Below are 27312 nucleotides of genomic sequence, written 5' to 3'. Positions count from 1 at the left end.
CTTAACTGATAAATAGTTTAAGCGTAGGTAGGTAACAATAATTAAATGATCAGATATTTTGGATGAGTCAATAATTACATTTATTCATAGAAAAAAAACTATTTTTAATATACATTCACACTCAGAGGCATAAAAAAGAACTAGAAAAAGTTGTCGACTTGCTTTAGCTTTCGATTAATTTTTTATCTCTCACGAAAGTTACGTGTAATGTGTATCATTCAGTCCTTTAAAGCAAAAAATGTTTATTCTCTAGTAATGTTATTCCTTGTCCGACATATATATCGTACCAAAAACATACTATTTGTTCACTTCTTTCAATGTAAATTTTAACTATCTACATATAAAGCTGACAATTCGTATAAAAATTAAATATATAATTTTTGATAATTACGAATTTAATCATTTACAATAATCGATACCAATAATCAACGAAGAACACAATAATGTTATTTCTTTCCACGACTTTACTTCTTCTCAGATCACTACATGCAAACTCTCGTAAAGCGAAAGCAGCACGAGTCGATCCTTTTATACATCAATAATTTTACTAATATATAAATAATAAATAAATAAGAAGTGTAATCGGTCGTATATGAGCTCCATATTGAAAAGAAACCGGCTAAAATAAACAAGCGAGATTCGCAAGGTAGTGTATGGGCAACGTTTAAAACATCGCTACACTTGAAATAAACAATATCTTTTCTAGCTACAATGTACAAGAAAACCTTTTCTACTTCAATCTTCAAAACCGTTCTCTCGTTTTTTTCTTCTATTTATCGTATTCTTTTCGTTTCTTTTTTTTAAATAAAAAAGGAATGAATAACATTCAAACAAGCCTTGAAAGATCGACATGCGTATACAATCATATTAAACGCGATCGATTAATCTTATACATTTTAATTTGGAATTTTATTACAAATAGTAATAATCAATTCATTTTTTAATTAATTATTATCATGAAGATAAAAGGGATCATTGAGCCATTATTTATTGAATTATTTAATTTTGGACTATTGGACGAGACTGTTTCAGCTCGGATTTCATGCATGTGATTCGTAAATATCATACGATGCATTTACAAGGATCGTTGACTCTTGGCATCAAGCTAGAGTTTTTATCCCAGCAACGTATCCATCGAATAGCGAACACAATATTTGTAATTATCATATATTATTGTAAAATATTTTGTTTAAAACATCTTATAATCAATACTTATCACAGTGTAAGTATATAAATATTATATTCATAATATAACTCGATCTTGGAGAACTGAATATTCCGCTTTACATTATACAATTTGATAGCGCATTTATTTTTTTTGTTTCATCAAATGTCGACCAACGACGTTACTGATCGTAAATTTAAATAATCAGTCGATTACACTATACAGCAAGAGCGCTCAAATTGCTTTCATTCGATCTCTCTCTTCAACTCTCATTTGCATTCTTTTCGTTTTTAATTTTTTTTTTACAAATACTCGTATACTTAATCCATCTTATAGGAGTAGCACCGAGGAACTGTACAGCCATGAAATCGTGGCAGATAAAAATAATCAGATACACGTGACATTAAAAAAATTGTCTCGGTGTAGTGCACTTGAGTTTTCGAGCAAGCAAGGGACCACGCGATAGGCAACAACATCACTCCTTTAGCTATTCGAGAGAAAAAATGGCTGAATTTACTTTATTTAGTCGTCGTAGTCGAGAAGCGCCTTGCACGTGCATAATGCAACATTCGACAATGCTTCAACACATCGTTCCGTAAAAAAGACAACTAGCAAACACGCTTGTATTTATGAGAGAAAAATTGGTAAAAGGCTCGAGAGGAAAATTTTGCTTTACATCATAGTTATTATAATATATAACAATAAAATGAAATTGAGTTAATATATACGTTTTTTTCAAGAGAGGAAGAGATTAAAACGGTCTCGCCGTAACAATGTGTAGTAATATAATTAAATATATATACGTACAAGCATCTCTCTATCTCTCTCCTATTATATGTAAAATTATCTACGCAAATGTTTCGAAAAAAATTTGGGTCTACATCAGTCGGTTGTACTGGCACGGCGCACGGGCTCATATATCTGTTCGCAACTTAATTCTATATATATAATATATATCATACACAATTGACGATTGGCGTCGTCTGGATCCTACTAGCCCGCGCGCGCTCGCGTCCGTGCCTCGTGATCATTATTATTAATATTATTATTAGCTGTATATATTTTACAACATATATGTTTATCGTTAACTTGTACTTAACGTACAGTTTGTTATTCGAGCTGGATAAAACGATGTGAAATTGATAACCTAAAACGTTGTTGAGCGGCCGGGGACGTTTTCATCACGTCATGTTGACGCCCAGAGCCGATCTGACGTATTCGTAAACGACGTAACTCGTCGATACCGCTGGCGCGACCTTGAAGAAAAATGAAGAGAATACGATTATTATATTTTCCATCATCGGCAATTTGGCTTAAAAGTTTCTGAACGAAAATCGAAGTGCTCTTACCTTGAGGAAATTGGGAGTCAGGCCGCGATAGAGGCCGCGCAATCCCTCGCGCTTGAGTATGTCGCTGAATATGCCGACCATGCTCATCTCGCCATTGACGGGCGCGACCTGGGCCTGCAGTCGCGTTCTGACTAGTGCCAATGGATAGGAGCATACCTGGCCCGCCGTGCTCGACACGGTGCCGCAGAGTATCAGCAGCCAGATCGCCGGCTGCTCGCTCTTGTCGTGTGTCCTTAGATAATTATTTTTCAGCGTCTGTGGGGGAAAGTCGAAGAGGCGCTCGTTAGAAACGTGATTTTAACACGATGAAAAAAAATACATTGATTTCCGCTGGGACACTAACCTCGTAAACGGCCAAATCGATACCAGCGTAGGGCAGGATACCGATGAGATTGGGAATGTAGCCTCTGTAGAAGCTCTTCAATCCCGCCTGATTGAAGATTTTGCTCGCCGCGTCGCGTATGCCGGCGTACTCGCCGGTTTTCCTCAGCGCCAGCCTTGTCTTCATCACCTACACAACATAAACAAAAACGTAAATACGCATGTCACCTCGATTCATTTTCCTTGTAAATAAGCGTATAGACAGAAAATATTTACCTCGAGAGGATAGATGACGGACTGGGAGACGCCGCCGGCGATCGAGCCGGCCACGAATCGCTCGTATATGCTGAGCTCTCGATTGTCGCTGCCCTTGATCTGGCGCTTGACCTGCTCGTAGGCGGCGAACTTGAGGGCGGTCTCGGGCCCGATCTTAAGTACGTTGATGCCGTTGCCGCGCCAGTAGGACTTGATGCCGCCCTCGCGCATCATGTAGCGGCCGCAGCTCAGTATGTTGCAGGACTTGGAGCCGTGCACTTGCAGATAGACCTTGATGCGATCGAGGGGTGCGGTGCAGGTGCGCGACACCGCCCCCGCGACGCCACCGGCTAGCAGGTGACGCCACCACATGCCCGTGACCATCTCGCTGTTGGTGAAGTCGTCCGGCACTCCGATGTCCTCGCCAATGTCCATATACTGTAAAACAAAAAAACGCAAACATTAGTCAACCTGTCTCGAATAATCGAGCTCGGGGCAAATGTAATTTTGGGTAAATATGTGTGTACTGAACAAATTCTCGGGTGACGCATCGTCGTCGATAGCTTGTAGCATGATACCGCGTGCTCGTCGTTTTCTCGAAAAGATTTATTCCTATTGACGTGAAGCGAAGCAACAAACACCACACTGGGTATCGAAAAAACAACGGGGGAGTCGACGACGAGAAGAAAACAGATAGATAGATTTACGCGGGGGAAAGAAAATAGGCGGCAATCACTGAACATTGAGAAAAAAGGTTATAACGAGCGAGCGAGCTTGAGCTCATTATCACTTGTTGTTCAATTGTTTATTAAATTCACACATCGAAAAGAGAGAGAGAGAGAGAGATAGAGAGAGAGAGTGAGAGAGGAGAGCCACGCGTGCGTGCGAGGAACTAAAAAGCGCAGTTTTCCTCCACCGATCATCGTATCGTAGAGTATTAAATTTTTGTTTAGAGCGCTAATTAATATATAGAATCGTCGTACGAGCAAGGCCAGACAATAAAATTCAGATTTATTTTTAGCCGTGGAGTTCCGTCGCGACGCAACGAGAAAAAGGCGACGGCGGCGCACGTACACGCACACGCGCGCGCGAGTCTCGCAAAAACGTTATTATTAGAATTCCAGGTAAGTTTGCGCGCGAAAGGAGGAAAAAATCGGTGCATCAGCAGAAGAAACTTTGTATGAAATTATACACTCTCGACTTTCTGCAGCCCTCTGGTATATTTAAGTGGCAAACAGCTGATCGCGATAAGAAATCGCGCAAAGCATAATAATAATAATAATAATAATGAGAGGCGCGCCACACAGACGTTTTCAAGCGCATAATCGGAAATCACGTGTGTGTCGAAATATTCGTATGAGAAAAAATTAGAAAAAAAGAAGAAGAAGAGACAGTTTTTGCCTACAACGCATCAACGAATATATATCTTGGTCGTTATTTTAAATAAACTGCGCATCTCCTTCGAGCAGAGTTAATATTATATTTGCGCAACGGAGGCTCGAGCTCTCCGCGCTTTTGTAATCATTTCACGATAAAAGTAAGAAATTTCAATAAATACATATTATTTGTGCGCTCGATTGCCGTATACACGCTCAATTGATATTCCGCTCGTCTTTCAAATCGTATATTATACGTAGCAATTGTAATCGAAGGCGGAAAAGCCGCACAGCAGTCGGCCGAGATAAATCTCAATTTCCAAAGCTCAATATCGAAGAGAAAATCCGTGTCAACGACGAGCGATGAGGAGGAGGAGGATGTCAAAGGCGCGTCGTCGCCGTCGTCGACGATAGCCTTGCGCGCGGATTGAAATCACACATATACTGCGCGTTACATGTGTAATACTGCACGAATCAAACGAATCAAGCCTGCGTGATGATGATACGCTCGATCGAGCGACGAGATTTTCGCGCAAATCGTCATCGCGACGATGGATCTTCCTCGGAAAGCACGAGATACAATCGAGCTTTATTGCCTTGTAACAGTTGAATAAGCGACGAGCACGAGATTTTGTCGAACGTTCTCGAAAAGAGGCGTGTGTGTATTAAATTGCCATTAAAATATTTATTCCTTGTTGGTACAACGACGACGGCTCTGATTATAACAAGCGCGCGACGGTGACAATGAAGTTTATATTTCCGCGTGCGATGTACAATAGGGAAACACATAATATAAGCTGCTGCTGCTGCTGCTTCCAGTTGTTAGAAATCGATCGATACGTCGTCGGCAAAATTTGCGATTCGCGTGTCTAATGACCCTCTGTATATACTCGTTAGAGAACGATTACAATTTGGCAGCGACGAGTACACGACATTATGACAGTGCTTGGCCCGGCGCGGAGTGCACGTGATGATCACAACGCCGCGGCGGGCTTTGCTACTCTCAATTTGTATACCGCAGGCAGGGGGAAAAAGTTCAAAACTCGTTTTCAAATTGCAGCTACTACGTGCGTCTGAGTAAATTTACATTATATTATGTATATCGCATACATGAGGTACGATGCCAATTTCTCTCTCTCGGGTTTCGTGATGACAGGCGCTGAGATCGCACGTGATCATCGGTGACATAAGTCGATAATCTCGGAGCGTGTCCCGAGCCTTATGTCATCACTGCGTCTCTTCTGTACGTGTGTGCGTGCATACCGCGTGTAACACGAGTATAAAAATCGCGATATAGATATATCACATAAGGCAAAAAGGGAACAATTTCGGTTAACATCGGTCAAAATTTGCTATTATAACGAGCAAGCAAACGTTAGCGAGCGAGCGAGAGAGAATCGTTGCAACATGACATTGACATCTCTGTCTTTTAATGCTTGTTTCCTCCCCTCTTCCCCCTTCCCCTCGGCACGGAATTGAAGTCAAGTTCACGTGCAATGTGCTGCAAGCTCGCTGCTAGCATTTACGCGCGCGCGCGCACACACACACATAAATATACATGCGCGAAACGTTATGTTATGTTATAGCTTTGTAACGAGCCGAGAGCGAAAGTCTAAAGTTTCGTATACGACGTTCCAGTTTGCGTATAAATACCTTTATGTAAATCTCGAGCCATAAATCGCTGTCGATGTTATCGAGTTGATCCATGATGGTTGGAGAAAAATGCAGAGAATCGGATCGATACAGGTAAATAAATACAATCACACACGCGCACACGCGCAGGCACGCACGCACGCACGCACACCCTCACTCACACCACAGGTATATGTAACGCGACGGAGAGATCGCGCGGGCAAACAAACGGTCGTGGTATATGTCACGCACGCGAGAGACCCGATGAGCGACTAGCAGTGCCCCGCGCGCGACAACTTCGCAAGCTCGCCGCCTCTCCGCCTCGTCGTCGACGTTCGTGGACGAAAAGCCCTTATTGCTTGGCTCGGCGCGTGAGCTGACCAGCGCGCCGAGTCTACGCGCTTCGTGTATAATATATATATTTTTTCGCATACGCGACATACGTATACACGATATAGGACGAGTTCGGCTTTATGCCAGGAGGATATAATAATATACGTTGTGCATTATACATATAGGAGCGGTGCTCTATAGCGCAGCCGCTCGCTCGCGTTAGCGCTAAAGAAGGTGCGAGAGATGCATCAAGTACTAAACGTGGGTGGTGCTGTGCACATGGCTCGAGTTCGAAAAATCGATTTTTTCAAGATCGTCTCTCGCCGCGAATACCCACGATACACGCGATCGCGCGTTGATAAAGAGGATAAAGTCATCGTAGGAAAGGAAGAAAGCTGCACGAGTTTTCGCGCGACTTTTTCCCGCCAAAAATGTAGTACACGCGGCACATTGTCTATTATGAAGAACGAACTAGACTAGATGCATTATGTATTCGCTTCCGCATTTTTTATAGCGGCAGCAGTAGCAGCAGCAGTTTAAGTTAATTCGCGTGTGGCAGCAACGATCAGCCGTGAGCGAATCAAGAATGTTCTATGCGGCCTGTATGCACGCACGATATATGCGATGCACACGCTGTATATGTAATGCGTTGCATAAAAACGGCGCCAAAGCATACAGACGCACATGCATACATTTGCAAGCTCTCGTTTCATTTTCCTTTCTTCGGAATGTAACGAAAAATTGACGGCTAAATCTCTCGCTCTCTATCTCGTGGCAATGATGAGCGCAAGAGGATGTACGCGGAATAATTCTCATCTTATCTTTTACCTGCGAATTAGTGCGCGATAATACGGGTCGATCATCCGCGTGCTTGTGTGCATACCTCGAGATACAGCGATCAAAAAACCGATGCATCATCGAGCAGCACTCGTTTTTATCGCGCCGCGTGTTTACCATAAATAATATAATATCTGCGTGTATCCCCACTCGAGCAGAACGAGAAACACTCACAAGCGTGCCATGCACTCGAAGATCCTTGTACGGATACACGTTATTACGTGTCACGCGCGCGGGGTATTTCCCCAAAAAATTTAAATCGCGTATCGCTGAATTCTTCGCGGTGCGCTCGATGAGGCTAAAAAAGTAAAAAAAACGATGTTACGCACACACACGCCTATATATATTTTTATGTATATAGACGGGAAATGCATGGACTGCGACTACGTCACAGCCGCGGGCTTTTTATCATCATCATCGTCGTCGTCGTCGTCGTCGTCGTCGTCGTCGTGGAACGTAGCAGCAAACGCGTCAATGTGCAGCTGCACGTTTTTCACGCGCCTCCGAGGCAGATAACGTGCTGTGCGCCGTTCCTCGACTTTTCCACGTTGCATTGACGCGTGCCTATCCGCTTTTGTCGCGTTTATAATTGTCGCATGTGCTCCCTCCTCTCTCGCTTGTTCGATATTATAACTAGAGAGACTTTCCGTTAATGAAAGGACGATAATGACTGATTGGGTTTTTTTTTCGCGATAATGACTGATTGGACCCTGCTTAGAGATTAATGCATCGCCGTTTCGTCGGTGTAGATACTACGTGTATATAATGCATAGATGCTTATATTTGTCAGATTGAACGTTTGAGTAAGACAAAAAGCAGAAAAAACCGGCCGAGTTCAATGGTATAGAATTACTGTTAGGATTACTCAAGTATCGTAATAAACGACAGACTCTGTGTGTGTATAAAATACAAAGTGCATATTATATTCTACCTGTTGGCCTATTATACAAGCAGTGTCTAACAAGTATCATTTATGACTCTATATACTCGAGCGATTGTTACATTGAATTTATGTATACAAAAACTCCTTCCTTTTTTTTCCTTTTATAATTGTTCGTTGTAAAACGAGAAGAAAAAAAAAAGATTTTTATCAATTTCCGAGTAAAACCAGTGACGCGAACGTATATTCGTGGAAAAATTCGTGTGTTATGCAGTGTCGTAACCGAAACGACTTCGGTAATTCTTTCACCTTCATTCACTTTTCTCGAATTATCGAGTCCTTACAAGACTAAATGCACAAGTATACACAATTGAATTCTCGCGGCATTCGCGAAATGTTCAGCAAATGATCAACGAAAAATATTCATGACCCTCGTTGAAAAATGTCGGACCAATGGCCGTCCTATATACAGCCTTGGTCATGGAAAGAAACGCGACGGATTCACGGCCGTTCAACGGATCTTCCAATACGCCTCATACTTTTGAGATAAAATTAAAAGTAAAAAAAAAAGGTAGACGTTATTTAAACAACCGTACGCAGCCGAGTAATAGACCTTGACTTCGTTACACGTGAACGGCGAGGACAATTAAAAAAAAAAACATAATAACGAACGATTCTCGTTTTCATTTAAACGAAACCGACTTTCGTTAAAACATATATAGAGCCGAAGAAAATTGACAATCGATGCACAGCAATGTACAATATATTGACTCCCGCTACGTTTGTACCCTCGATTTTTTATCAGCTGTTTATTGTTGACTCTCTCTTTGGCGAGTTCGCTCGCGCACATGACTCCGGAGCGAGAGAAATCACGAATCACATACCACACAACGTACATAAGTATAAGTGCGTCAGACATATTATTCGCAAAATTATTTTCAATCGGCAATTATAAAGCAATGGTTCAGCGCTCGTGCTTGCTGATAAAAAAAAGACATGTGCACGTATAGGCGCTACTCGTGGCGGATTTTTTTTCGCGTATGTATATTAAATATAAGACGATCGTTCGCAACGAGCAGTAGTGCGAGAAATTCTCGATAAATTATAATGTGCTAGGCTATTTTTTTCTCTTCGACGCACGACGGACATTGTAATTTAGCCACATTGGTCAATACTAGTATGGTCTTGCGATAAAACTAGAGTGAGGCCGGATCGCATCGCAACTACCACTGTTATTATTATTTTCTTATTTCAGCGCGTTTAAAAAACCCTAGGCTAAAGAACCGATCTTCGCGATCGTTATGTTATCATAATGTACCGGACTCTAGGTTTTTCGCAAGAGAGTATTTCGAGGTCTCGATAGTATACAGACTATACGGGAAAGGCCAAGAACTTTCACTGATTTCTTTCGCCGTCACGCCGCCTATCAAGGTCGCTGGCATATTCCTTGCCGAAAAAGAAGCAGGAAAAAAAGTGTAAGAAAAAGAATTCGAGGCAAAGAGAGAGAGAGAGAGAAGTGTGATTCCGTGATAAACAGTCGTCACGCGGATCGAGAGTGATAATCGATGACGATAATTAAAATGTATATCGTTTACACGCATGGGTACGCGATGACGTTTGCCGGTACGAACATGTACAACATACACTGTGTTATGGCAGACAAAAAAAAAGAAAACAAACAGCTGTTCGCGTCGTTAGCTAGTACCATTTGACAGTTAGAGACCCGTAATCGAATGGAGATGCACCTCGCGTTTTTCAGGAGAAAACGAGAGGTGTATATAGCGAGGCCGAGAAAGAGCGAGAGAGATGACGTTCGAGAAACTCGATTGCAGAGAGAAAACGGCCTAAAATAGAGGTCAACGGCACGTGTGTGGCACATCGTGGACCGTATTAAAAGTGACTCCTCTCGGAGCATCGGAATGGCACAGACGCGTGTGTGCGTGCGTATATTCATGCGTAAGTTATATAGGTAGATAGCGGCCAGTTTGACCCTACATAGCACCGTTCAGTCGGGCTCTCTTGGCTTTTATATCTCGTAGTATACGTTACAGTCTCGAAATTTTTCTTTTCTCTTTCTCTCTCTTTCTCTCTTTCTGGCATCTTCTATACAGCTCTCGAAATTTTCCGACCACATATAGGTGGACGCTATAACGGTGGGGTTTTTAAATTCTTTTTAAGGTTAACATGGTGTGACATGTGGGCCCCTTTTTTGACAGGCACGCGGAGCAGAAGAGTGTGTCTAAGTGTGTGTTTATGAATGAAAAAAAAAGGAACAAGCCGTAGAGACGCGAAAAGAAAGAATTACCCGTTGAAGTTGGTCATGATAACGGTTGAGAAATTCCACGCAGACTGTACAGCCGCTGGTGAATACCTCTTGTTGTCGTAACATTGTCGGCCGATTAAGTTTATCGGCCAGCGATTACTTTTTTTTTTGTAAAATAAAATACAAATTTTTGCGCTCCTCCTCCTCCTCTGCTTGGTCCTCCTTGGATTCGTCGAGCAGTTTGGCACTGCAAGTTTAAAGGTTCCGCCGTTCCGTCATGATTTCGGTGTTGTGGTTTTCTTTTTTTTTCTCTCTCAAAAAAACTTTCACTCGTTGGAAGGCACTTACGAATGTGTGTGTAACCGGCGCTATGGCCAGTCACTACTATACAATTATGAGCACACGAGATTTTAACGTCCGTTTATAACCTCTACTTCGTGCTCGCTCGATTATGAAACACTCGCGCGCGGCACTTACGGCACTCGCACATGCACAGAGAATGATACAAAGAGGACACAATCACTTTTTTTTTTTGCTCGCAATCAAAAAGAGACGACGGTACTGGCTTCGAGGGCAGAAGCGGACTGAACGAAAATTTAATCGAACGAGAGGCACACGGCGCGACGCTCTCGATTGATTCAAAGGCGAGCGCTGCTTGCTGCTAGACACACAATGACTGCACGAAGCCGCCACGCGCCCATGTGAATGCACTGCGAGACATGTACTGCAGACCGTAGCCACTCGCGACGGAAATATAAGTAGGTGGTCGTGTGCACGCCGCGGCGAGAGCACCCACGGATACGGATGTATGTGTGTGTGAGTAAGTTCGAAAGAGTGGAGGGAGACGCGCGGTGCACACGCACATGTGCACGCGAGAAGAGATAGGCGCACTACTACACGTCGAGATTATCGAGAGTGAAAGAGTCAGTAAGAGAAAGAGAGAGAGAGAGAGACAGGCGCACTTACACACCCACACATCTACATGTGCGCAGGGTCGGACTGTCGGAGGCGCTGCTTCACACATACACACACGCGTATCGTACACATGTACGCACGAGAACACGAGGGTATATAGAAGACTGAAACCGAGAGTGAATGTATAAGGTATAGCGAATGGTCTATGTATGAGAAAGAGGAACGGAACATATAGGAAGTCAAATTGGGAATTTCAAAGTCCAAGAGCAATTTACATCTGTTCTCTCGGTCTCTTATATATCTCGGTGTATATGGCTTGTCAATGTGCGTGCACATGTGCGTTGGTGTGTGCGCGAGTCGATTGGCGCACACGCCTCCTATGCGTGTGTATGTGTGTGTATATGTGTGAGTTTATTATATATTGTATAAATGAGCAGCAAGTGTGACTCGTCGTACATGTAATGTCATCGTTTAAAGAGAGATACAAGCGAAAGAAAAAAAAACTCGGCAGAATCGCAACTCACGATGATATCAATGCGCGACGACGACGACAACGACGAGTTGTTCAATTCGCCACTGCAATGATACATTATACGTATATAGCGATATACAGCTATAACTCTGATTATTAATAATTAAATTTGCTCTTCGATTGTTGCCTAGATAGTAAACAATAAGACATTTTCGTTCGATAAAATTTTGTAATTTGCTATACGAGAGAAAGATAAAATTTTTTTGTGCATTAAGGTCGTGGCTTTATTTTCGATATACAGACTACAGGAATGTCCCAAAAATATAAATTCTAAAAGTATAACGTTTGTTCGCTACTTCCGATTGCCCCCTCCAAAAAAATAAATAAATAAAAATAACAAAAAAAAGCGAAATAAAGTAATCGGCCTTTTTCGTAGCCGCTGTATAAAGCGCGTGTATAACGTGTCGCGCAGAGGAAAAACTCGACGAGGCACGAGACTTATATTATAAATATTCGATTCCAAGCGACATTTGGCGCGACGGTCAAGCCTCTACGATCTTTTTATTGCCTCGATCACGATCGTCGCGAATCGAGCCTCGTTTTCAGTCTGACGTCACTCGGCGCGCACCCGCACATACACACACGCGCAAAAACATACTATCGTTTCAATTGAGCTTTTTAAAGCGCACACACGGCGAGTGAGAAACAAATGCATATATAGAAATGACCGAAGAGCAGCGTCACGATCGTGTATCATAATACACACAAACGACGCGAGGGGAGTTATACGAGCGGCAAGTGTCAAAATAGATAAATTTCCAGATGATTCCGCGGCTCTCTCGATATTTACGAGATTTTGCCGCGCTGCTGTCAACAACACATCGTATAGTATACCTGCCGTAAGCCGAGTATTCGCGGCGCTTTCGAAAAGCTCGTGTGAATGAAAGAAGGGAACACTCGAGCTATCGTTCAAAACACAACGGATCAACGGCCGCCGAGCAGCAGTATCGAAGCGATTTCACGTTCGTCCACACACATATCGAATCCCCGTCAATTGTACGCTTACATCGAGCGAAAATTTCAACGAATAAGCCAAAATGGTTCGTCCATTGAGCAAAAACCCGAAGGGCGAGCCAAAAGGATCGTCGACCCCTGTCAAAAGTAACAAGCAGATAAAACTCGAGGACATCTTTCTCGCGTCCGAGGAGATTCGCAACGTCATCATGAAGTCCCTGGAGAAGAGCGTCGAGAAGTCCATCGCCGAGGTGATGATCGACGACGGCATGGCGTTGATACCGAAAAAATCAAAAGGTAGCAAGGACGAGAAGGAGGGGAGCGGAGCGATCGCGGCGAAGAAGCTCAACTGCGGCCAGCTGATCAAGCTGGAGCTGCGCAAAGCCAGGGAACGTCTGAGCTTCTTTCGCGGCGGCAGCAAGAGCAACAGCGACGCCGAGAAGTACGTGGAGCAGCCGAGCGTCGTGATCCGAAAGCCACGAGGCAGCAGCAACGAGGGCAAGCCGTCCCCGAAGAAGAGCGCCACCACAACCACGACGGCGGCTGTTCAGACCGGCGCCCTGGCCGACGGCAACGAGTGGTCCTACAAGCACGCCGCGTTCATGCTGCCCTGCTTCGACGGCTCGAATCCGCTCAATTACGCCAACAACTGGCGCAACCTCGTCGATCGCTGCTCGATCGCCTTCAGCTGGACCGACGAGGAGACCATGAAGATCGCCCGGCTCAGGATGGACGGCCCGGCCCTCGAGTGGCTCAACTCGCTCGACAAGCCCTGCACCAGCTGGCTCGAGTTCCAGGAGCTGTTCAATGACAAATTCGTCGAGGAGTCGGACCTGCTGGCCAAGACCTTTCTGCGTCTCTCGAAGCGCCGACGCAAGAGAGCCGAGTCGCTGGACGAGTATCTCGAGGCGATGCAGCGTCTCGCCGACCGGATACAGCTGCCTGAGAAGCACCTCGTGCACTTCATCGTTAACGGCCTGCAAGACGAGCTCAAGGCCGAGGCCGATGACAACAACGACGACGACGACAACAACAACAAAGACCAAAGGCTCGACAAGGTCCGCTCGATGGACGAGCTCAGGGACTATCTCGACGCATTCAAAGAGCGCAAGGCAGCCAAAGATGCCTTGATTTACGGCCTGCACAGGAAGAAGAACGACGAGGACAAGATATGCTGGAACTGCCGGGCGAGGGGCCACGTTTACGAATTCTGCAGCGGGTACTTCGATAACAGCGACATTTGGAAGCTGTTCTCGCTACTGTCTATGAGCTTGGTCGTTTTTGGTTTTTGAAGAGAGACACGAGACAGGAGACCCTTTTAAGAAAGAAAGGCTTGATAGAACGAGTGTGAAAAATATTAATCGACGACGAATATTGGTAAAAAAAAAAAAAAAACGAGAAATGAGAAGAAAAAGCAACAAAAAAAAGTGAGAGTGAGAAAAAATAATTTTTATTGGACTACGATGTCATTGTAGATGAATAGAAATTATTATTTTGATAATCCAAAGTGTATTTAACCGCGAGCGATCCGAGTAGTTCTCCGATTCAACGCGATTTATGCGAACGCGTGTGCGTATGTGTATTGTGTGCGATCGTCCCGAACTCGTTTTATATTATACAGCGCGTGAATCTTCGTGAGTGTATGTGTTGTGTGGTCTTTATTACTTACAGTCTCTTGTGTCTTGTGTTAATTGATCCAAAGTTTTGTTTATGTATTATATGTTATTGTATTATAGTGTACAATAGTCGACAATTTGTAAATTATTTTCTAAAACCTATCGATCGAGATTTTATATCATTAATATTATATCTAAGCTCTTAAATATATTATGTAAATAACACGAGTGAATGGAAAAGAGATGTGTGATTGGGGGGAAAAAAAATAATAAGTGTTTGATATTTGTTAAAGATGTACCTGCAGCTACATGTATATATTTATAAATAAGTTTGTACAAAGAAAAACGAAATAGGAATTAGCGTCTAAGTAAATTTTTGAAAATCACAAGTTTTTTTACACCTAAGTTATATCGCTGGTTCTTTTTATTTTATTCATTCGAAAACACACTCCTCGTTCGTCAATACACGACGACAACAGCTACAAAAAACAAACGTAATACACCTAATTATCTGAAATCAAAATACTGCGCATGCCTCGCGCTCCCGATAAGTTATTTTTCTCGGGCCCGATTTGAGCGCATAAACATATTTCTCACCGGAATACACAAACAAAATCTCATCGTCGTATCGGGTAATAATTATGACGCTCCACTTTGGAAAACGTTTGAATTTTCCAGCTCCAAATTTTTTGCACCGAGATTTTTTCTAACGTGACTTGTCGACAAAATGATAAGCGGTGACCGCAGGTGGTAAGTACGAAGTTTCATCGAGCGCAGTTTCACCTTCGAGTGCACGCGCATTTTTTATCAAATAATTCCACTCGTACCTGTGTTCGTAAGTGTCTGTGCGTGTACGCGACACAACGAGGGGGGCTTTTCGAATTGCAGGAAAAGCGAGATAGCAAAGCTTATGCTCTCTGTAAATTGACTTTATGATTCTCGAGAAAATCGAATTTCTCTAGAAAATAATGTATAAATCATTGTGTACGCAGATCGCTCGAAAAGCGATGTCGTCATACACACAACATCAATAAACATCGACGCGATAATCGTCGTTTTTTTTATTACTTAAAAAAAGGAGAAAGAAAAAAAGCATACATTGGAGAACTTTCCAAGAGCGATAATGCAGCAATCGAAAGCGCCGATGCAGCGATATCGCGGGGATTAAAAGAAAAGAGTGAAAAAAAAGTACAATAAAATTCATAACTCGCGCGATGACTTGACGCGATCGCGTAATATATCGCGCTCCGCGCGCAGACGGTGTCTTTTTGCCCGCGCGTCGTCGACGTCGCGGTCTGTGTTTGTGTTTCGAATTATCTGCGATTACAAACGCCGGCTGCGCTGCGCACTGTGCACGCGTCGCGCACTCCTACATACATGCATTTATATGTGCAATATACATATTTGTGCAGACACGGTTCAAAGATCTTTTGCAGGTAAATTTATAAATCGAGCGCGGCGTGTACGGAACCTTGACAAAGGTTGCACACGTGCTGTATGTGTGTGTGCGCGCGCTGTTGTGGGCTGCGCTGTCACTGCCATGCCGATGAGCTCTTTTTAATAGTTCTTTCGTTGTTTAACAAAAGACAAAAAAATCCTCGACGACGCGTCGAGTCGTTATCTTCTCGTATTTTACCGTCGATTTTTTTCTCTCTCTCGCTCGCTTTCGAGGCGGCGACTTTAATAGTATCAATTTTACATTCATGTGCAGCAAAAAATATCAATGATCGACACAAAGACTTTTCGCCTGCGTACCCTAGACAGAAAACGATACGTTATATAGATACACACGTCGATGCAATTAATATTAATATCGGCACGAGCACAGCAGCAGCGGCGGCAGCGCCGAATCACGTGAACGAAAAACGCCGCAATTATTAAATAAACACTTGTGTATATAATAACGTCTAGGATGATTTGTACTTATAAAGCACATGTGTGTGCAAGCTGATATATGTGTCTGCATGTAGTATTACGCATCTTTTGTATGTATATGGGCAAAATCACGTCAATCGATACCGTCAAAAATTTGAGCCGTTTCGGTTTATTTCCAATGAATCTAAAAAGGCTGAAAGTTTGATTTTCATTTGCTTTTTTGAGGGGAGGTATAAAAAAAATTTAATAGCGATTTTTGTCAACACGTTGGAATTGCAAATTAAATTTTACATCGAAAAACATTTAGAAAATTAAAATTCACTTTTGAGCCATTGTAGATCCACAAGGAATGTATTTAGAGGATTAAAATTTTGGGAAGTTCCTTTTTTTGAATTGCATACTTTTTAAGACCTTTTTTGACATTAAATTTGATATGATTTGATGCATATACCTTGCACTATACGTACCGCGTGCGCTGCACTTGCGCAATCTTATCGTTTCCGCGCGTCGGGCAAAAAAAAACTCAGAAGAACAAGACCGAACGCATAAGTGCGCATCGCTGCCCGGCCACGTGGCTGCGCACAACGAGATCATTATTTCAATATTAATGACGCTAAATAGAATACTATAATATATATTCGAGGAGATGATCGGCCGGAATCTTTTTTTTTCAACTTTATTTTATTGCGTGTTAGCGGATATTTTCGAAGATCGACTAAAATCGAATTCTCCTATGTTTCGAATTTTCAGCTCTGTGTCAATTTCTAAGAATAGAAGCAGTCACACACACGCACACGGGCGCGCGTTGCAACAACGCAAAACTTTCCCCCGTTGCAGCGTCGTCGTCGACGGCTTAAACTCGAGGAGATTATAATGCATCTTCGAATCTTAAGTATAATAATTCATGCGTTCGATATCATAAGCTTCGATATAAATTCTTGATAATTGGTCTTGCACGCGCCGCCCTGTCTCTAATCATCGAGCCGAGACACGATAAAAATCAATCATCTCAAAATCAGTTCTTTGTAATTATTATCGTCACGCGCCGATCATATGCCTCGCGAGTGAATATGCACACTCATCTATGATTTGTTAATTTATTTATTTTTTTCTGTCTCGCGATTACAATAAAAATTATTCATCGGATACGCGAATCCCTGCCGAGATCGGCGGTGCAGTCGCATGTAGTAGAGAGTACCGATCTCGACGAAAAATATTTCGTCGACACGACTATCTATTCGTATAGCCGTAATAATGTAAGCGCACGCACAATGGCATCGACGAATCAGGTATGCGACCTCGAGTCGAGTCGTCGTGCAGTAGTATACAATATACATATGAGCGACGACGTCTCGCAAAAAGCGCATATAGGTATACGCATTGTAAGACGCTCCGAGCCGAGCTCGCAAGAATCGAGAGCAGAGTATACGTAAAAGATCGTGACGTCAGGATTTTAATGTCCGCTGCAGTTTCTGCGCACCGCGCTCACACACACGCACACATGCACTATACTCTGCCTCGTATTTAGCGGCTGATGAAACGACGCTGGCCTATTGCGAAATCGCATGCATATATACATACATAGATACTACACATGCAGTTACCGATCTTAGACGCGTGATTTCTTTAGTAGAGCTTCTTTTGCGTGGCAAAAGGGGGTTGATTAACGATTCGCAAGCGGCCGAGAGACTCTGACACGCGCCTGCATATACATATCGACGCACAAAGATGATTGTCGCGCTGGTTTTCCCCCCGGTGCAAAAATAGGTTACGACTTCTTTTTTCCTCTGCGCGTTTTTTGTTCATTGATATACGTATGCGTATCTCTCGGCTGCACACGCGTCGTAATGCACACACGGATTCGATATAATATGATGTCTGGAAAAAACGAGGTCAACGACCGCATGACCAACGTCTGTGTTCCCACGTGTCCGTGTGTCTGTGTGTCGTCTGTATGCTTTATTTACTCACAATTATAAAAGTAATTGAAAATCACGTGTGCATTTCGCGTACGGCACGATGATTAACGCACATTGTATTCGCGCGTCGTAGATGTTATTATTTTCAAACTCGGATCGTGCGTTCGACGCGCTTGTGCGTCTCGTTATCGCGGATGCGCGCGATAATTTCGGGGGACACTTTCGAGTGCATGGAAAAATTGCGTGCGAATTCTCTCAATGAAAAAAGAATTAATTGGTAAACAATTTGCGTACGATGGTGAATTTCCAGGCATGATCCAGTCGCAGCTTGCACAAGTTGACGATGACTTGGCTCAAGATTCGGGTTCGACGACAGGGCGACGGCAGGAGTTTGTCCAACTTTGTCCACAGATCGTCCAACATCGACATTTCGAAATAGATACACCCTATTATCAACACTGAAAAAATTTGCCGAAATCCGATTGCGTTTGTACGAAACTTTTAAAGTCAGCTGAGACTGTTATATGAACGCTCCTCGACTGCGTGTACTTTTGAACGTTCGCGAAGAACGAGGACGAAGTGGAAGGAGAGCAGCGTGGGGCAGCTCCTATACCGCGCCGTGTGCTACGTGAAAGATGCAAGCAGTACTATGGTAGCCGCCGCCCTTAATTTACTTTTACGGCGAGAGATACAACGGTTTGCCGAGAGATTTCGTTGTAATTTATTCGACGCGAAATGTGCTTTACCCGAAATTAATTTTTATCAAGCAAATTTACCTATATGCATTGGAACGAGAAATGAGAGAGAAAAGGCGGGGGTCACCCACACGCAACGAAAATAAAACAGAAGCAGAAATTTATAGATCAACGCTATAATGCAGTACAGGAAGGCGAAACCGAATGTCCGAGAAGAGTCGGATCGCTTTATTTATTTCTATTAGAGCTAATAATCGCGATTTCTTGAGGCAGCAAGTGCATCGGAATAATCTCGACGCGTGCATTCCCCTGACGTCATCGCGAGCGCAAAGTTAAAAAAAAAGATTGAGAGAGAGAAGCATTACGACTCGTCTACCATTGAGACGTAGAAATGCGTTTTATCATTGATCTAGTTGCGGAGTCGACGAGTATTTTTTTTTCTACAATAATTCAGAGTTTAAATTATAAAAATGAAGATTTACTTTGTACAAGTAGACGATTAACCGAATAATCGCCAGACGAAAAAATGAATAAATAAAACGTATTCGATACGGACTTAATTTAATCAATTGTCGTGTGTTCGACACAATACGTAAATCTTTGGGTGATCAGTTTTTGTTGTAATGAGATAGCCAGTGTAGACGGGCAGACGAACTCGTTAGCGATACCACTGACCCATGTAGCTCATATATATAAATTGAAAGAAAAAAAAATCAATTTTTTCGGGCTGCAATGGCTCTACTGAAAACCAACTCTCTGTTACGCAATCCAAAGCGACGATTGGCTCTTTCGAATCGCACAAACTACGGCAGGGGTATAAAAACGTTTAATTTTTAATCTTAGATCGTTCAGAAGCTTGTTTAAACAACGACGCGCAGGATGTTTTTAAAATCGCGTTTGTAATTTATTTACTCGGTGTGTGCATGACAAAGCTGGAAATTTGAAGCATTTCTCCTCGATGCGTCAAAATATCGTTGCCTTTAATTGAAGCTCTCGCACACCTCCGGCATATTATAGTATTTACTCGTTGAGCTTTAATCGTTTTTTCCGCTATGACTCCCGTTCCGATACGATAATACGAACGCGAGTACACAGAATATATCTCGGGTAAAGCGAGAAATGAATTTTTCAACGAAAAACGGTGTGAAAAATACTATGCGTAACGATCTATTTCTAAAAAATAAAGAAACCTTCGAACGAATTTGGTCGTCGACTTTTTACGCTAATTACTCTCGCTAATTGATAATAACCCAAGTGTGCAGTGCGCACAACTCGTAAAAAAATAACACACAGGCACGAAAAAAAATATTGACAGTTAATCCAGCGATAGAGCGTTCGAGACGATCGAGGTCCAGGCAAAGAAATCATAATACAAGACCGAAAGAAAAAGTAATCTTATCGCTTTTATACGGCATTAGATAACTTTCCACGATTGTCGACAATTTGACTTTTGTAGGACATTTAAATTTTTCAGTTCATTTTCGATAAACATACAATGTTTGTATACACGTGCGGTTTCACGATTGGAAGTACATTTAAACAAAGTTCATTTGTTAAAGTGAATAATTTATCAATTTTGTCCGGTGATTTCATTGCGAATCTCGACGACGTTTAAAAAATTTTTTTAATATCATCGATGATTGAGCAAGAAACATGAAAACGAACGAACACATGCCCAAAAAAAAACCGATTGAAAAAAATGTAAATATTTTTAAACTTCGAGCGAGATGAGAGCTTGGAATATTTTCTTGAATATCGTTTCGCGCAGTAATTTCGCAAAGAGCAATAGGTGACAAAAACGCTTCAATTATCCGCCGGCTTAGACATTATGGCAAAATCTTTTGACAGCGCGATAGCAGATAACAATTATTAATAGCGGTATATTTTTATACATTGTTAATTAGTTGAAACAATTCCTCACAGACGGCATTTATAATTAATCGGTCGTTGAGCAACTCGATGAATTTTACTTTTTCGTTCGGTACAAAAGACTCTCAACAAGAGTACAAAATTTACAAGTCTTTGTTACATTGATATTCCAGTCGGTCGAATTAACGATAAACAAGCATATAAAACGCGCGTCGTGACAGTGCGTACACGAGCACGCGACACAGCTGCGAGCGACATTATAGGAGCTTGCCATTTGTCGAAGGTCGGAAAGCTCACACAGACTATACGGGCACAGACGCATTTTGTGCTCGTATATATTTGCACGCGTCACGCTTAGGTCGAGCCCCCACGAACAGCAACGAATCAGAGAGCGATAGATAAAAACGGCAGCAGCAGCAGTAGCCGAGTGTGCTGTTCGTGACGACAACGACGCTCCAAAGCTCTCTTAGCAAGTGGCGCCACGACGTTGAAAACGCACATTTGCGTCGAATTATTTTTATCAACGATCAAACTATTCTGATAGTTTCGAGTCTTGTTGGAATTTTAACAATCAAACAGAGCTTTCATCCATCTTTTTTACTCACCGTTGTATGTCTCCAATACTGTATCAATTCATGAATATCGGTAGTTGGGGCGTACAGTAAGAAGTCTCTCCATTCGTTGAAACTAATGTTGAGGCTTCCATCTTTATCCATTCTGAAAGTATTTTAATTATTTAGAAATGGAAAAAACATGACATTTTAAAAACATTTTATGACATATCAACCTTTGAAGCAGTTTCTTAGCTTCGGCCCGTTCCATTTCAACGCCAAGCTCTTTGAACGCCTTTATCAATTCTTCAAGATCAATTTTACCTGGAATAAAAACGAACAAAAGATTTTATTGATTGGTTTAAAAGAAAAAAAGGCATGAAACGTGCAAAAAAAAGTCAATAAAGTCACTCACCATCTTTATTTTTATCTAGGTCGGTAAATTGTAAACGTAGATTTTTTTCGTGCTCCCGCACATAATGGATAAATTCGGCTAATGATATATCTCCGCTCTTCGTTTGGTCCGAGCGCGCCAAAAATTTCTGCCATCATAAAAATTCTCTTTAGCACAAAATTTGGTAATACAATATTAATACTAATCTACGAGTAATTTCTTAACGTATTTTATTCCACTTATAACTGAAAAACTTTTCAAGATGTGCCATTGAAATTCTACGAAATGACAGTTCATCAATTGGATAACATTTAAAGTCAAAGAAATCAGATTAAAATTGAAGTCGCAAGAAACCGTACAAACTGTTATATAAAGCAACTTACGAATTGATCTTTCCGGACAATTAAGTTTACGAAAACGACAACTCCAGACAGACTTGCATCGTAAAAAAAGTTTAAAAAAAATGTTACTAATAAATAAAACTTTACGACACGCACAATAGATGGACTTGCGCAATGCAACATTTACATAACCACAAGTATGATTGTTTAAAAAAAAAAAAGTTTCAAGTGTCATTTGTTCCGAAAGTGGTATAAACGTTCAAGGTTTTCGATGCACAGAGGCGGGGGTAATTAACGGACACACGAACGGCGGCGCGGCCACTCAATCAGGTCCGATAAAAGTTTTCTTGGCAAATAGGATTATAATAAATAAAGCCGGAAGTATACGTAAGCCAAGTCATTTTCGACATTGAAAATCCGAGTCTAATACAGCTGTCGAGTCGAGCCCATGCGAAACGTATAAACGCGATCAACTCGTCCATCTGTAACATCTCGCGGTATATATTTGTTTTTCCTCGGCGAATTACATGTGCGCGCGCGCGCGAATCGGTCATCGAACTCGTCGAGTTTCCTTACATACTTATTACTACTCATCGCGTTTCGATGTTACAAACACGACTCGACAACAAATTTTTTCGTCTCTCCACTTGGTTACGAATTATTACAAGCAAATAATAATAAGAATAACAGCGATACCTGTGCATAGCGCTCGTGAACGCCGGCGGCGTGCAGAGCCTTGGACAGGTCGTGCACGTCGATGCGCCCGTTGCCGTCGAGATCGAGGGTCCTGAAGAGCTTGCCGAGGCGCTCCTCGTCCTGGGCCGGCAGCTCGTGTATGTAGTGCGCGGGCGGTGGCGACGCTTGCGCGCCGGCCATCATCGCCTGGGCACCGCGTGCCAAATTACTGGTAGGCATTTTTTTTCTCGTTAGATTATCGAAAAAAAAATAGTGTGAGATATTTTTTGTCCCTCCTAACTAACTAGGGGGAAGAGTAGGCTAATTTTCGCGTGGCTAATTGCACTATTTGTTTTATTTTTATCTAAGTGTTTCTTTATCTAAGTGTTCTTTTGCTAATATTCTTTGCTAATATAATAAAGCCGCTTATAGGGGTTTATTACGCCTTTGGAGCTTATTGTTCAGTGCTTCTCAGATGTAACCGTGAATCCGAGCTGACGGTTGCTGCTGCTGAGACGATATGTTTCTGCTCTCGTTGCCGACGATGACCATCAACGATTGTCTGGGCATCATGATGCCTGCGAAGGAAAGAAGAAGAAAAAATAATTAAGGCACATTATACATTTGTAAACAGTCTGCGAGTGTTTAAAGTAAGGAGTAAGGGTGTAGAGAGCGCGAAAGACCGCACATGTATGCAGAACGATACACGTTCGGGGCATCGAGAAATCCAATAGGCTAATTTATACATTAAACAATGCGGTAAACCGATACCGTCTGTGTAGGATCGTCGTGCGTGATAATAGCGACGATGATGTTATATTATACTCGCTCTGACTTTATTATCATCAGCTCTCCTCTCTTGTAACACTGGCGAGCGCACACGAACAAAAGCGAGATTAGCGCATTCCACCGCGGAGACCGGCGCGAGTTTAATTATAACACATCATGAGCGCAGAAGGTCATGGATATTTGGCTTCATTTTTCTATACGTTACGAAATAGCCATTACGTATTTTTTCACGAACGAAATGATTCGCGCCCTCGATCGTATCGATCAACCCCCTTGGACTCGGTAGAAACTGTCACTATCGTGAAATCGGGGTAGGGGCTTCGCACACTCGCGTTCGACATTTAATTGGTCTACTGTATTATATATAACGCGTGGTTCTGGCTCTACTCGAACGTACGGATCGATAACTACAAAAACGCACAGCGGAGATTTCGATGCCGTGACTCCGTATCCGAAAATTTTTCAGGGGGAGAAGAAATTTTCCCTGCAAATCGAGTGCAAGAGCAATTGGAGCCGAGCCAGATTGTAAATTTTATATATAAAATCATCAAAGCTTGGCTGCTCTCTCTCTCTCTCTCTCTCCCTCTCTCCGCGCAGCGTATTATATTACGCGCACTCGGGCATTTAAGCAAATACTCGTATAAATTTCGATAGCTGCGTGAACTCTATTTAAAGGCGAAAAAGTACTGAAACGCATTAAAACAAAAACGGCTAGACAACGTCGAATGAATTATTCAGCGCTATCGACGATAATAAGTTCGAACGCGTCGCGGATAGAGTCGCGAAGTTTATCGCAGACTAGCTTTATATAAAGCTCGGCGGGAGCTTTTTCGGTTACTTCGATGATCTGCAATACAAATCGTAAACAAAAACAAGAAATACGCGACTAAGCTTGCTGTACGTAAACTATATTGAATTTCATGGTTAAAACGATTCTTTTATTTTTTGAAAAATGTCAACTCGACAACATGTGTTCAACATTGCACACGCATATGGACGAGGTGAAAAGCAGTAGAGCAGACGAGGAAAAAAAATTAAAGCGGCACAGACAGACAGAGAGAGGCGACTTTAGCGAAATAAAAATCATGTGCTACGAACGATCGAGACTACGGTAGTTCTGACCGGTCGCGTGCATAAATTTACTGCCTCGCATGCCTAACATAGTTGAATGATTCATCCATAACTCCGTGTACTCGCGTAAGGTAATAATAATAATAATGCATAAACGTGCTTCGTGTACAACATCCTTTAGCACTGGCGGCGAAATTTTTTTGTCGCGTCATGCACACTTGGCGCACACTTGGGAGGCAGCAAAGTTGCAGACGACGGATACATACGCGGACTGCTGCCGTCTTGAAATTTTTTTCCACTACTCTTTCCTCTTGGTAATTAAAAAATATTTGAAAAAAAAGCAGCAGCGAAACCAGACAGCTCCGGATGAAATTTTACACAGAAGCTGATGAAAATCGCAAGAGTTAGAGGAAAAGATCGCGAGAAAATAATGCACGCGAAGACGACAGCCTTGGCCCACTTTCACTCGCTCAAATAGTCATGGACAGCTTGCGGATCAACGCACATAATAAAAACTTACGAGAACTATAATCAGAGAGCAGTCAGCAGCAATGATCGGACGCACGAGTTCGTGTGTGCAGACTGTACGGGAAAACGATTGGAGTCGCGAAAAAACTGTTTTGCGTACCGGCGGCGATCCTCGCACTACGCGCGTTTTGTCAAGTCCTAGCCTGTCTGTGCTGCTGCAGAACTTGTGCCTGGAAAAGGCGCGTGCGTGCAATGCTTCTCGCTTTCAGACTATATACTGGCATATGAGTAATGAGCCACTACGATATACACACACGCATACTACGATGATTATTATTACTCACGACGTATACATGTACACGCGAAAGAGAGAAATACAGAGAGAGAGAGAGAGAGAGCGCGAGAGAGACGCACACACAAGTCAATATCGAGGCGTAAAGGCAAAAAGGGTGTTGAGGGTGGGGGCAGTTGCAGACTGCAGAATGTGCTGCATGGCCCCGCATTATGTGTACATGTACTGCCAATCCATTTTAATATGTATTGCACATACGTACATGACACTCACGCACACACGCACACGCACGCATGCAATACACACAGCAAACTCCGAGGAAAGCAGCAGCAGCTGCAGATACTCCCGAGTTCTCAAACAATCCCGACCTCGGAGGTAATGTTTGTACGTTATACGTATGATATACGTGCGTTATGTGTGCGGGGGTATTCCAGCCAAGGGTAACTAACCTGTGTCGTGTGGACGTCGCGTTTCCTCGCCTCGAGCACACGATGACGCCGCCGACGCAGTCGAGAGCTGCACCACCACTGTCACCGACGTTTATTATTACAACTTAATCTATGTATGAAAAATATTGCACCCTCTCTGGTCGGCCCTCGAGCGACTGTCAAGCGATGCCCCCCCTGCCTTGTACTGCTGCTGCTGCGGCTGGGCAAGACGTTGTCGATGTTGTCTGTATCGCGTGCGCACCAAAACTCGGCAGCAGCTTTTTTTCCGTTTATTATTATTATATGTATCTCCGACCTGAGATCCTTGTTCGAGAGGCGTCTGCAAGCCTATTTTATACACGATACATATAGAGGCAGCGACTAGTAGCTATATATATTATATATATTGTATAATGCACACAACGGTATCGCGCTTGGACACTGCGTACATCCGTGTGTGTATATATATTATGATGATCACAAAACGGTCGTGGCCGTGTGTCGTCGCGGGCGAACGTGTGCTGTTGTAGTACCCCGAGATCCTATCCTACTAAGCTCCTATGTAATGCACACACACGCGCACACAAACTCATACACAGTCCGAGAATGACCGTGACACTTGCTATCAATCACGTTTTTTCTTTGCTTCTTCTGTTTCGCTTTGACGCTTGGTTCGTTGCGATTGTCGCGGATTCAAAAATTATTGCCTCGATTCGCAACGACGAAAAAATGTTCTCAGCGGGTCAGCGCGCGTGCGAGGCTGCTGCTGCTGTTGCGATGACAAGCGTGTGCTGCTGCATGTCACGACGATCGACGTCGTTGGTCGTTGCTTTTGTCGCCGTTAGGCCGATTGATAATGATACGTTGTTATTTTACGCAAGATTATATTGTGGAAAGAGAGGCGCGTCACACACTATAAAGTCCGCGAGGAGACATAGAGTAAGAGAGAAACTGTAGCAACTGTATCGTAACGTAGTAGTGCGATTTTTAAGAGGCTATGTGTGCCTCGCGACTTCACGCTACTATTCGCATGCGAGCAAAAGAGAGAGAGAGCGCGCGAATATCTGCCCGTGCTGCGTGCACATTTACCAATGTCTGTCTGTGTGTGTGTGTGTATACACTATACAGTATATGTATGCGTTCCTGGAAATTTGGAAAGTCCCGCGCTTGTGGAGGCATCTTTGGTCGATAAGGTAAACAGCTCTCTGTATTTTTTTGCAAACCATTGTTATTATTATTAAAAAAAAAGCGCGCGAAATTATTATCTCATGGATGTGGATTGTGGGCGGCTGTTGCGGATTGCATATTATTAGCCAAATTGTTTGTGTTATGTCTGCGGCGAGAGGTTTAATTATTGTATGCGTTGGATATCTAATGCCCGTCGAAACGACAGATTGCGAGATAACGCGACAACCCGCGTATCGCTCCGAGCTTTGTCATGAAAAAAGCGTTGTTTACTTTAAAAGCGATGGACAAGCTTGAAAGCAGCTTTTTCTCTCTCTTATATCTCTGTTATA

The 27312-nt window shown here is 42.8% G+C and overlaps 1 protein-coding gene across 6 annotated transcripts; it reads right to left on the bottom strand.

The window, feature by feature from the left end:
- Positions 1-56: 56 nt before the first annotated feature.
- Positions 57-26841, bottom strand: LOC106649671 (calcium-binding mitochondrial carrier protein SCaMC-2-A). Of its 6 annotated transcripts, XM_014367211.2 has the most exons (10): positions 25817-26841; positions 23191-23325; positions 22769-22976; positions 21753-21879; positions 21574-21661; positions 21392-21503; positions 3112-3528; positions 2858-3025; positions 2515-2769; positions 57-2421 (listed from the first exon to the last, which is right to left on the bottom strand). In XM_014367211.2, exons 3-10 carry the CDS (start codon positions 22949-22951, stop codon positions 2347-2349), a joined length of 1425 nt encoding a protein of 474 aa, XP_014222697.1. In that variant the 5' UTR covers positions 22952-22976; positions 23191-23325; positions 25817-26841; the 3' UTR covers positions 57-2346. The 6 variants fall into 6 exon arrangements, with proteins under 6 accessions (XP_014222697.1, XP_014222694.1, XP_014222695.1 ...); XM_014367208.2 differs by having other exon boundaries at positions 22769-23325; XM_014367209.2 differs by lacking the exon at positions 25817-26841 and adding an exon at positions 25128-25230 and having other exon boundaries at positions 22769-23325.
- Positions 26842-27312: the final 471 nt, after the last annotated feature.

Source organism: Trichogramma pretiosum, unplaced genomic scaffold (genome assembly GCF_000599845.2).
Source record: "Trichogramma pretiosum strain Unisexual culture from Peru unplaced genomic scaffold, Tpre_2.0 scaffold43, whole genome shotgun sequence".
NCBI lineage: Eukaryota > Metazoa > Arthropoda > Insecta > Hymenoptera > Trichogrammatidae > Trichogramma > Trichogramma pretiosum.
The sequence above is the reverse complement of the archived record's forward strand: the minus strand, read 5'-3'. Positions and strand labels throughout refer to the sequence as shown.